The sequence below is a fragment of the Microcaecilia unicolor genome, chromosome 6 (genome assembly GCF_901765095.1).
Source record: "Microcaecilia unicolor chromosome 6, aMicUni1.1, whole genome shotgun sequence".
NCBI classification, from domain to species: domain Eukaryota; kingdom Metazoa; phylum Chordata; class Amphibia; order Gymnophiona; family Siphonopidae; genus Microcaecilia; species Microcaecilia unicolor.
Genome location: NC_044036.1, coordinates 3,862,348 through 3,875,173, shown reverse-complemented (window position 1 = coordinate 3,875,173; position 12,826 = coordinate 3,862,348). Strand labels below are relative to the sequence as shown.

The 12,826-nt window shown below is 43.7% G+C and overlaps 1 protein-coding gene across 6 annotated transcripts in view; it reads left to right on the top strand.

The window, feature by feature from the left end:
• SZT2 (SZT2 subunit of KICSTOR complex) overlaps positions 1–12,826 on the top strand; it is a 484,798-nt gene that overhangs the window by 144,806 nt on the left and 327,166 nt on the right. For all 6 annotated transcript variants that reach the window (XM_030207429.1, XM_030207428.1, XM_030207430.1 and 3 more), the window contains exon 20: positions 4,464–4,577. In XM_030207429.1, coding sequence (XP_030063289.1) covers positions 4,464–4,577 — 114 coding nt within the window. The remainder of the gene's footprint in view (positions 1–4,463; positions 4,578–12,826) is intronic.

Genomic DNA, 12,826 nt, shown 5'->3' with positions numbered 1-12,826 from the left:
CTTAATTATTTCCTGAAGTGTATTTCTTGTTTGGCCAGCAGGTGGTGCATGCTTGTTTTGAAGCTGCTGCAGAACCAAGGCTGTTTTCTAAAGCCTTTTTGAAAGGCAGTCTGCAGCATACTTTCAAATATTATTGTTCTGGGCTCTGATTGGCCTGGAGTTTGAAGTTATCCAGAAGTTGCTGGTTTTGTCCTCCAGTCTTAGCCTGGGAGAAGATAGAGGCAGATCTCTTTGCTAAGGCCTTGTGATCAGTTATATTTGGTAATCTTTGAGCAGCATATTTCTTGATCTCCCCAGGTAATTTTTAAAAAGTAAACAAATATTTAGTGTTATAATTGATGCATATTTCAGTTACCTGTTATTGTTTTGCTGATTGCACTTTTTCTGTTACACTGTTCAATTTTTCAGACAATAAAAATATTAGTTTTTTGACTCTACTTGTAAAGAATCCTGATGGTTTGTGTGTTGGGTCTGTGAGTGCTTTCTGGGAACTGTGGTACCACTGGGAGTGTGGCCTCCAGTAACTTAGAAATCACTGGAGATAATTTGAGAGCAGGAGACTCACCCAGAGGCGGTTGTGACCCAGTCGGTGGGAGGAGGATGCTAGTGTAGAGCAGTGTGTGAGGTTGGGTCTTCCAGACCAGTCCATCTTGGGTTATGCACGCCTACCAGCAGATGGAAACTGAGAACACTACAAACTCTGAATAGTATAACCCCTCAGTGCAGTTGCCAGGCAGCCAGTATTGTTCTTAGTCTGCAGCGGATGGTAGATGTACAGCCTGTGCAGTTTGTAGGTACTGGTAGGCCCCGTGGGGGAATATTTTGGGTTTATATCCCTGGCCGCCTTCAAATCCGGGCTAAAGGCCTACCTGTTTGATGCTGCTTTTAATTCCTAACTTGTCACCTGCTCGTAACCTTTATCTTGTCTTTCTCTGTTCAACAGTCCCCTTTCCTTATGTGTCCTATCTGTCTGTCCTACCCTTTTCCCTTATTTGTCCTGTCTGTCTGTCCTGATTTAGATTGTAAGCTCTTTTGAGCAGGGACTGTCTTTTCTTCATGTTCAATTGTAAAGCGCTGCGTACGACTGGTAGCGCTGTAGAAATGATTTGTAGTAGTAGTAGTTATTTTTGTTGTGCAGTCCTTCTGTAGGTCTCTGCTTGCAATTAAAAAAAAAAAAAAAGAAAGAAAAAGTCAACTGTTCTCCCTAAGTCTGCTAGAAGTGGGATGATACACCCGGTTGGCTGGGTCCCTTCCCCTATTCGGGCACCCTGGGTTTGGGATCACTGTATTCCCTTGGCTGCGCAGGATTTACTGCAAGTCTTGAGGGTTTTTTTTAATACAGCCTGTAGCAAGTTGAGTGCCTCATTTAAAAAATAAAAATCCTCACAGGCAACAGGCCTTCCTCAGCCCAGCTTTTGGTTGGTGTGCAGTTCACCTGGTTGAGGGTTGAGGAAAATCGAGGCTGAAGTGGTTCTTCTTGTGCCAGTCTTTCCTGGTCACGATATGGGTTCTGTGTAGCTCGAGGATGAGTGAATGCTTCCGTCACTGTAAAAATTGTGACCGGAAGGGGATAGAAGGGTTGTGGACAGTTTGCGGTAAGTGCAGGGAGCCCGGGTAACATAGTAACATAGTAAATGATGGCAGAAAAAGACCTGCATGGTCCATCCAGTCTGTCCTACAAGATAAACTCATATGTGCTACTTTTTGTGTATACCTTACCTTGATTTGTACCTGTTCTTTTCAGGGCACAGACCATGTAAGTCTGCCCAGCACGATCCCCGCCTCCCAACCACCAGCCCCGCCTCCCACCACCGGCTCTGGCACAGACCGTATAAGTCTGCCCAGCACTATCCCCGCCTCCCGCCACCAGCTCTGCCACCCAATCTTGGCTAAGCTCCTTAGGATCCATTCCTTCTGAACAGGATTCCTTTATGTTTATCCCACGCGTGTTTGAATTCTGTTACCATTTTCATTTCCACCACCTCCCGCGGGAGGGCATTCCAAGCATCCACTACTCTCTCCGTGAAAAAATACTTCCTGACATTTTTCTTGAGTCTGCCCCCCTTCAATCTCATTTCATGTCCTCTCGTTCTACCGCCTTCGCACCTCCGGAAAAGGTTCGTTTGCGGATTAATACTTTTCAAATATTTGAACGTCTGTATCATATCACCCCTGTTTCTCCTTTCTTCCAGAGTATACATGTTCAGGTCATCAAGTCTCTGCTCATACGTCTTGTAACGCAAATCCCTTACCATTCTCGTAGCTTTTCTTTGGTGCGTTGGCCTTGTCTATCTTCAGGCGGCCACGTTGGAGCCAGTTTTGGCAGAAAAGGCGATCATGACGGTTGGTTCTCAAGTAGCAGAAGGCCCTCCACATTTAGATGCGGCAGCAGGTCCATTGCGATCAGAGGCTGCTGGGGGTTGCCTTTTTGGAGGAGGCAGTTGGATTTCCCCCTGAATTTGTGTGGTCGCTGTTCCGGGCATTGCAGGCTGGTGACCCCACAGGAGGAAATAGATCCCAGTCTCTGCAGGCCCCTTGGACCTTAAGCATCTGCAGTTCTTCTGGGAGGAGGAGGACCTGAGGTCTTGCCTTTGTGCAGAGATGAGCTTGAGCCTTACAGTGAGGAGCTGGGACCTCAGGAGCCCAAGGATGCCTTATGCCTTGGACGCATCCTTTGGTGGTATGCATCTTTCATCAAAGCAAGTTGCCTGAGTTAATTGCACAAGTCTGCGTAGTTCTTCATTTTGAGGAGGAGGAAACCTCCTAGGTTCCAGACTTGCACGCTTTGGGGGGTGCACCCCGTAAGCCTTTGTGCGGAGATGAGCTTGATTCTGCAGTGTGTGGACCTGTTGTTGCTTCAGGATCTGGTCAGCATGCCAGTTCCGGGTCCATTCGCTCTTATGGCTTGGCTCTTGAGAGAGCAAGTTTGAGGAAGAAGGGGTTCTCCTCATAGGTGATAGCCACTATGTTGCAAGTGTGCCAGAAGTTCATGTCTCTGGCGTATGTCCAGGTTTGGCGAGAGTTTGAGGACTAGTGTCAGCTTTGCAAGTATTCCCAGCTCTGGGCTTCCTTTCCTCAGATTTTGAAGTTTCTTCAGGCTGGCTTCGATAAGGGTCTGGCCTTGGCTTCTTTGAAGGTGCAGGTGGCAGCCTTGGACTGTTTTCATGGGCCGGTGCTCAGTAAATCTTTGGCTTCATTGCCGGATGTCGGGTGTTTTCTGCAAGGGGTCAAACTCCTTCATCCCCCTCACTGGCAGTTTGTGCCTCCGTGGGATTTGAATTTGGTGTTGTCAGCTCTGGTGTTGGCACCATTTGAGTCATTGTGTTCCTGTACGCTGAATGATCTCTCATAGAAGAAGGTATTTTTGGTTGCCATTACGTCATCTGGGAGATTGTCAGCACTTCAAGAATTGTCATCCCAAGAGGTCTTTCCTGCAGTTTTCAGCTGAGAGAGTGGTCTTGCGGATGGTTCCCTCCTGCCTTAGTCTCTCCATTTCATGTAAACCAATCTGTCTCTCTTTGGTCCTTGGGGATCTGGCTGATGACAAGGAGCAGCATCGCCTGGCTCACCTAGATGTGTGGCTTGTGTTGTTCACATACTTGCAGAGAACAGAGGAGTTTTGGGGTTTGGATTGGTTATTTTTTTCTCTTCGGCGGCTGCAAGAGGGGTGCGGTGGTTTTCAAGGTGACATTAGCAAGATGGTTGAAAGAGGCTCATTTGCTCCTTTGGGTGGAAGTTTGGTCATCGTTGCATATGCTTAAGTCACATTATTAGCCCATTATCGCAGGCGAGACAGGATTTGGCTTTTGGGACTGGGGTTCTCTCTTTGGGGCTCAGTGATTCCCACCCTTGATTCTTACTGCTGAGGTACTTCCCAATCATAATGTCTGAACTGGTGTGGAAGAGCCAGCAAGTAGGAGAAATTAGGACTTACCTGCTAATTTTCTTCACTTTAGGCCTTCCAGACTAGCCCAGGACCCTCCCTTGGTTCTCTGTCATAGTGTGTTCCGTCAGCTGAGAATTGAGGTGTGTATATATATATATAGTTGTTACTATAGTTTGGTTGGTTTTTGTGGTTGTTTAAAAAAAATGTGGACAGAAAGGTCTGCAAAGGTGAATTGGATGCATGTGATAAGTGCCTAGTAGCATGACCTGGTCTTATACTAGTGTCTGGAGAACAGCCGACAGGGGTTTTAGGTTCTGTAGTCTTTCTGCTGCTTTGGAATGAACATACTGGCTGCCTGGCAGTTGCACAGGGGGGTTATACTAGTCATAGTGTACTGTTCTTAGTCTCCATTTGCTGGTAGGCGTGCATAACCCAAGTGTAATGTCTGGACTGGCCTAAAGGAAAGAAAATTAGCAGGTAAGCTCAAATTTCTCCTTACATGTGCTCAGTGTGTGAGGCTGTGTTTGGTAAGGGTGTTCTTACATATGGTATTTACATTGTCACTATTCTATTTTAGGCTCCTATGTGGGAAGTGGACAGCGTATCTATGAGATTCCATTTCACTTTGATTTAATGACCCTGTTACCCAAATGTCAGCAGATTGAAATGTGCTTTCTCACTCTGACGAAAGGTATGCACTTATTTTTCTGCAATCCTAAGGAGTCTGTGTCTTTCTGAACAAACCAAGATGTTCCCTGCCATCTGATTTTTATTTATTTAAAAAAAAAATCTATATACCACATATCACTATTAGTTCTAAGTGATTTGCACCGAACATGGAGTTATTTAGTGTTAACTAGACACACACAGGTGTGGGTATACTTACGTTACTTTGGGGGTCAAGGTGCGCTAGCGTTTTTATGTCGCACTAAAAATCAGCTGGCGCTAAACACAGAGATGCCCGTAGGAATAGAGTAGTTAGCACACCTTCGTAAAAAACAAAACAAAACCCTTTATCCGTTGCTTCTGGGGTGAAAGGATTGAATATGAGATCCTAGAAGGATCCTTTGATGTATTTGCATGATGTTATTACATTTTTTTTTTAATGTCTGTTTCAATATATAGAGTTGCCATTTAGATGTCTTTTAATATTTCCAAGCTTCTTTGTCTCTTTCGTTAGCTTAGTGACCCTTCTTTGTTCATTTTCTAACATCTGTATTAGGAAAACTGGATTCATATCTGGTGTCACATGTTGGGAGAAGCCTTTTTTAGTTCCCACTGCTCTGATAGAGTTGTGATGTAGGTACTCGAAAATGACACTGGGACAAAGTTTAAAGTTTGTCCCCATCCCTGCAAGCTATGTCTGATCCCATCTGCACAAGCTTCAAACAGTTATGATTTTATATTTAAATCACTTTATTAAAGTATAAAAAGAAACACTGTTCTGTACAACTGTTTTATAAATCACAAACAGTACAGATCAAGGGTCAACAAAACCCCTTTCTCCCCTCCCCCTCACAAATATCCCCTCCACTATGGGGAAAACTGAACAAGCCAGACTATTACAGAATGCTACCTAGAAAATTCATGCTGATAGAATAGCTAGGTCACATATGCAGAACACGAATACATAATAGCTGTCTAATAAAGATAAACCAAAATCCCAAGATGCCACATCGAAGAAATAGAATGAGATGCATTTCCTTCTATACTGTGCAAAGTAAAAAGATCACACATGCCTAGGATGGTGTTAGGGGAGTGCAACTAGGGCAGCTGTCCCCTAGCCAGAGAAAGTCCTAAACCTGCTGGAAGCTGAAGAAGGCACGTCCTAGTGTTAGCCTTTGGGGTCCCTTCTCAGATTTCTGCATTGAGCCCCAGCCATGTCTAACACCAGCTCTGGCAGGATACACATTTCAAATCTGACATATTTTAATCACAAAATAGAAAATAACATTATTTGTTCTACCTTTTGTTGTCTGATCATATTTATTTTTCAAATTATGTTGGTCCCAGGCTCTGGTTTCTGTTTTCCTCTGTCTTCTCTTAACTCACTCGCCAGGGTCTCCTGGCCATTTGACATTTCTTAGAAACATAGAAACATGACGACGTATAAAGGCCAAATGGCCCATCCAGTCTGCCCATCCTCTGTAACCCCTAACTCTTCCTTTTCCTAAGAGATCGCACGTGCTTATCCCATGCTTTCTTAAATTCTGACACAATCCTCTACTCCACGACTTCCACCGGGAGGCCATTCCATTAAATAATACTTTAGATTCCTCCTAAGCCTATTCCCTCTTAACTTCTCATATGCTCCCTCGTTTGAGAGTTTTCCTTCAGTTGAAAAAGGCTCATTTCTTGTACATTAATGTCCTTGAGATATTTAAATGTCTATCATATCTCCTCGTTCCCTCTTCTCTTCCAGTGTATACATGTTGAGGTTCATAAGCCTATCCCTATATTTTTTTGTGTTCATGACCGCTTACCAGTTTTGTAGCTGACCTCTGAACTGACTCCATTCTGTTTATATCCTTCTGTAGGTGCAGTCTCCAGAACTGCACACAGTACTCCAAATGGGGCCTCACCAGAGACTTATACAAGGGTATTATCACCTCTTCTTTTTTTTTTTTTTTTTTCCCTGCAGGTCATCCCTCTCTTTATGCACCCAAGCATCTTTCTGGATTTGACCATCACTTTTTTTTACATGTTTGGAAGCTTTGAAGTCAACATAACAAACAAAACACATAAAGTCCACACTTACTGTTCACTAATGCATCATACATTCACCTCTGAACTCTCATTCCCGTAATATCACATCACTCACACCTTTACTCACAGAAAGATATATACCATATGTCTTCATGCCTTTTTATCGCCCTCTAAGCTCCCATTGTTTACTACCAAAGTTTCAATGTTTATGTTCCATTGTTACATTCCTTAACGACACCTCAATTGTTTTCGCATAACTCTGCACAATGTAATCCATAACCAATCTGTAACAAATTGTATTTCCAACATTTAACTCATATTGTAAGCCACACTGAACCCGCAAAAAGGTGGGAAATGTGGGATACAAATGCAATAAATAAATAAACAGACAGAATCGCCCCCAAGTCACTCTCTTCCTTTGTACACAGAAGCATTTCACCCCCTATATTTATTTATTTGCTGTATTTTTACCCCACATTTTCCCACCTATTTGCAGGCTCAATGTGGCTTACATTATGTTGCAAAGGCATCACTTTTAACAGAGTATTGTACCATTCCCTCAAATTCTTGTGACCCAAATGCATGACCCTGCATTTTTTATCATTAAATCTCAGTTGCCAAATATCGGATCGTTCCTCCAGCTTCTCTAGGTCCTTCCTCATGTCATTCACACCCTCCAGGGTGTCCACCCTGTTGCAGAGTTTGGTATCATCCACAAAGAGACAAACCTTACTAGCCAGCCCTTCTTTCTCCATGCTCACCATCTATTTTCCATCACTGTGTACTTATCTTTCTCCATGTTCAGGAACTCCCTTCTCTGTGTCCCCTATACTTCCGTCCAGCATTTACCCTGTGTCCATCTCCCTGCATTCATCATCACCACTCTGTCCCCCTCCCCTGTGTCCAGCATCACTCCTCTGTGTCCGTATGCCCTCTAAGTCCATTATCTTCCTTTTGTGATCCTATTCTTCCTCGTGTCTAGCATCTTCCCTCTGTGTCCATTTACCCCCTCTCATGTCTGGCATTGTCTCTCTGTGTCCATATACCATCTGCATGCAGTATCTCCCCTCCATGTCCATCATCTCCCCTATGTTTCTGTATATCTTTCTTTGTCCAGCTTGTTCCCTCTCTTCCTCCCCCACACCAATGTATCTCTCTCCCTCTCTCTTTCCTCCCTTCCTCCACTGTGTGTTCAGTATTTCACTCCCTCTTCTCTTCATCCGCTTGGTTCTGCATCTCCTTCCCTTCCCCTGCAGGTCCAGCACCTCTGTCCCTTCCCTCTAGCCCCCCCCCAATGGATTCAGCACCTCTCTCACTTCCCTCCCCCCTGTGGCTCCAGCACCTCTTGCTGTTCCTTTCAGCTCCAACCCTCCTTCTCCCCACCCCCACAGGTACAGCATCTCTCTCCCATCCAGAGCCCCACCCCCTCATCATGGGTCAAGAATTTTTTCTACCCCCGCCCCATCCCGCCTTATAAAGCCACTGACAGCGATCCCCACACGCCTGCTCTAGGACCTTCCCTCAGCCGGGTCCCATCTTCTGATGCATCTTCCTGGTTTCAGAATTTTTAGGACAATTTTCAACAAAAAGCGGTTTAACAGAAAGCCGACTATGCAGATGGAGGTGAAGTCAGGTGTATCACAGGGATCCTCTTACTCAGTCATGCTTTTCAGTCTGTATATGGTGATTGGATAAAAAAAAGGGAACCCTAGATTTTTTCATCAAAATTTGTTGTTTAAAAACAGCATAATTTAAACAAATTTTGGATAATTTGTACCAAAATCAATGGCAAGCAACACTCTATATCATTGGTCACCAGAGCTTGCTGCTTTATTTATTTATTTATTTATTTATTGCTTTTGTATCCCACATTTTCCCTTGCTTTTCCTAGTGTGCAAAAGTGATGTTAATGGGATGTCATTGTTTATATTAGCTGTGAAAATGGTGTTTACTGATGAGGATAGCATTGTTATCAAGTTTTTGTGCCAAGCTAAACATGATGTATTGCTGAATTTCTGACAAATAATTGGACATTGGTGGGCTTAAATAAGTTTTTGAAAAGATTGATGAAACTGGTACATCGGAACATTAGAAGGCTATGATTTCATGGAAGAGCTTGATCAGTGCATGATCTGCACTTCAATAAGACAGTGCTACTCATCTTTCTATTTGTGTGTCTGCTCGGGGAGGATATTTTCAACTAATTGTGACTCAAATTAAACCAGCCGGCCTGGTTGAAAAGTGAGGTGAAGGAAGCTATTAGGGCTAAAAGAAACGCCTTCAGAAAATGGAAGAAGGGACCGTCTGAAAATAACAAGAAGCAGCATAAGGAGTGTCAAAGCAAATGCAAGGCGCAGATAAAGAAGGCCAAGAGGGATTACGAAAAAAAGATAGCATTACAGGGGTAAAAGGGGCGATCAAGGAAGACAAAGACGTAGCGGAGAGATTGAATGAATTCTTTGCTTCGGTCTTCACCGAGAGAGATTTGAGTGAAATACCAGTGTCGGAAATGATATTTTAAGTGGACGAGTCGGAGAAACTTACTGACTTCACGGTAAACCTGGAGGACGTAATGGGGCAGTTCAGCAAACTGAAGAGCAGCAAATCTCCTGGACCGGATGGTATTCATCCTAGAGTACTGATAGAACTGAAAAATGAGCTTGCGAAGCTACTGCTAGTGATATGCAATTTATCCTTAAAATTGAGCGCGGTACCGGAAGATTGGAGGGTAGCCAATGTAACGCCCATTTTTAAAAAAGGTTCCAGAGGAGATCCTGGAAATTATAGACCGGTGAGTCTGACGTCGGTGCCGGGGAAAATGGTACAGGCTATTATTAAAAACAAAATTACAGAGCATATCCGAGGACATGGATTACTGAGACCGAGTCAGCGCAGCTTTTGTGTGGGGAAATCTTGCCTGACCAATTTACTTCAATTCTTTGAAGGACTAAACAAACATGTGGACAAAGGGGAGCCGGTTGATATCGTGTATCTGGATTTTCAAAAGGCGTTTGACAAGGTACTTCATGAAAGGCTACAGAGGAAATTGGAGGGTCATGGGATAGGAGGAAAAGTCCTATTGTAGATTAAAAACTGGTTGAAGGATAGGAAACAGAGAGTGGGGTTAAATGGGCAATATTCACAATGGAGAAGGGTAGATAGTGGGGTTCCTCAGGGGTCTGTGCTAGGACCGCTGCTTTTTAATATATTTATAAATGATTGAGAGATGGGAGTAACTAGCGAGGTAATTAAATTTGCTGATGACACAAACTTATTCAAAGTCGTTAACTCGCAACAGGATTGTGAAAAATTACAGAATGACTTTACGAGACTGGGAGACTGGGCGGCTAAATGGCAGATGACGTTTAATATGAGTAAGTGCAAGGTGATGCATGTGGGAAAAAAGAACCCGAATTATAGCTACGTCATGCAAGGTTCCACGTTAGGAGTTACGGACCAAGAAAGGGATCTGGGTGTCGTCGTCGATAATACGCTGAAACCTTCTGCTCAGTGTGCTGCTGCGGCTCGGAAAGCAAATAGAATGTTGGGTATTATTAGGAAAGGTATGGAAAACAGATGTGAGGATGTTATAATGCCGTTATATCGCTTCATGGTGCGACCGCACCTTGAGTGTTGTGTTCAGTTTTGGTCGTCGCATCTCAAGAAAGATATAGTGGAATTGTAAAAGGTGTAGCGAAGGGCGACTAAAATGATACTGGGGATGGGATGACTTCCTTATGAAGAAAGACTAAGGAGGCTAGGGCTTTTCACCTTGGAGAAGAGACGGCTGAGGGGAGACATGATAGAGGTATATAAAATAATGAGTGGAGTGGAACAGGTGGATGTGAAGCGTCTGTTCACGCTTTCCAAAAATACTAGGACTAGGGGGCATGCGATGAAACTACAGTGTAGTAAATTTAAAACAAATCGGAGAAAATGTTTCTTCACCCAACGCGTAATTAAACTCTGGAATTCGTTGCCGGAGAATGTGGTGAAGGCGGTTAGCTTGGCAGAGTTTAAAAAGGGGTTAGACGTTTTCCTAAAGGATAAGTCCATGAACCGCTACTAAATGGACTTGGGAAAAATCCACAATTCCGGGAATAACATGTATAGAATGTTTGTACGTTTGGGAAGCTTGCCAGGTGCCCTTGGCCTGGATTGGCCGCTGTCGTGGACAGGATGCTGGGCTCGATGGACCCTTGGTCTTTTCCCAGTGTGGCATTACTTACGTACTTATTTTGCAGGAATAGCTCCATGTTACTAATCTGAAAAGAGAAATTATGTCTTTCCTAATAATTTTTTTCCTTTAGTCCTACCCAGCTAGTCCAGAATCTGTGGGTCATATCTGTCGATCACCAGATAGAGACAGAGAAACAAAGTAGTTCCTGTGATTGGCCCCTTAAGGGCACTGTGCAGCTTTAGAATGCTCAGTATTTTGAATGACCAAGCTATGGTGCTCATGTTCACACTTCCAGTGAAATGTTGTATTTGCCCAATGTCTTATCAACAAGTCACTGTTGTACTGTACTGACACATAGTGCGCCAACTGTTGTATTCAGCACTTTGAGCTGAGAAATAAGAAAACAGGAGAACAATTTGGAACAGAAGCATCTTCATTAATATTCAACTTGGGAGAGCTTCTGGACTGCTCTCGTAGGACTAAAGGAAAGGAAATAATCAGGTAAGACATAATTTCTCCTTCCTTAGCATCCGTACTGAACCAGTCCAGAACTTGTGGGATATAGCAAAGCAGTTCTTAAATAGGGTGGGACTCCAAATCTCTGGCTGAACAAAACCCAGCCCAAAGGATAGCAAGATTGCAGACATCACAGGAACCAGACTAACTTGCAAATGCCAAGTACAACACAGAGCTTGGACCAGAGATAGAAACAGAAGCTGTCTTTAACAACACGCCTCCAAAAACCAATAGATTGGTAGAAAAGAAAACAAATTTTAAATTAACAGAAACTTCCTAAGTATACACATATGAAGACGTAACCTCAACTGCAATGGGAAGGAATATACAAAGTACTGACCTTGGAATAACATAGCAAATCTTTTTGTACTGAATCAAGCTATAAAGTTCAGAAACAGTTTACAGATCCAAAAAGTACATAAGTAATGCCACACTGGGAAAAGACCAAGGGTCCATCGAGCCCAGCATCCTGTCCATGACAGCGGCCAATCTAGGCCAAGGGCACCTGGCAAGCTTCCCAAACGTACAAACATTCTATACATGTTATTCCTGGAATTGTGGATTTTTCCCAAGTCCATTTAGTAGTGGTTTATGGACTTGTTCTTTAGGAAACCGTCTAACCCCTTTTTAAACTCTGCTAAGCTAACCGCCTTCACCACATTAAACAAATTAAAATAGTTCAACTAACAAAAAATACCTGTCTAATATTTAAATGCGACACAGTATTTTGTAACAATTGAATCCTTGTTTGTGAATTTTTGGAGAGACCTATGTACAAAGAATTGCGATAGTCTAGTTTAGAAAAAATAAAACTATGAGCAACCTGCAAATCGTCGGGTGATAAGTAGGAATGAATTTGTTGTAAAAATCTTTATTTGTTAAAAACAGAAGAAATTAAATGTTTAATTTGAGAGTCCCACGATAATTCAGAATCTAACCAAACACTACGGTTTGGAGTTTTATAAAATTAGCATCTAATGTTGGATCTTGGTTTGGAAGATTAGAACTATTTCTGCTTCTCCAGAGTAATTTAGTCTAGTCAGAATTTAGTTTTAATAGATGGAGAACCTATCCAGTTAAAAGTTTTAGCAAAGCGTCCAAGATGGCGCCTGAGGCAGACATGTGTGTTTGCAGCTCCTGAACGCCATTAGCCTCTTGGCGTATCGGAACTTTTTGGTGCCTGTTATGGTTAAGAGAAAGGGGAAGCCCCCTGCACTCACCTCCTCGAGCCGGACTGAGTCTTCCGGGATGCGCCAGGGGACTTTGGATGCAATGGTCCTGCGCACACCGGGACCTTCAGCGAGCGCCTCGATGAATCCGACAGGAATGCCGGAACATAGCATCGAGGGAGTCTCTTTGAGCCCTCCCTCCCATGCAGCTCCTCCGAGGCCCGGGGACGGAATGAGGACGTCGGATGAACAATGCCATAGGGCGCCCGAAGATGGAATGTCCCTGGCGGCTGTTGTAGGAGGCCCCGTCGCTACCTCTTCTCCAGCGGAGACATCAGACCAGCAGGGGTGGATTCAACGAGCTCTCCC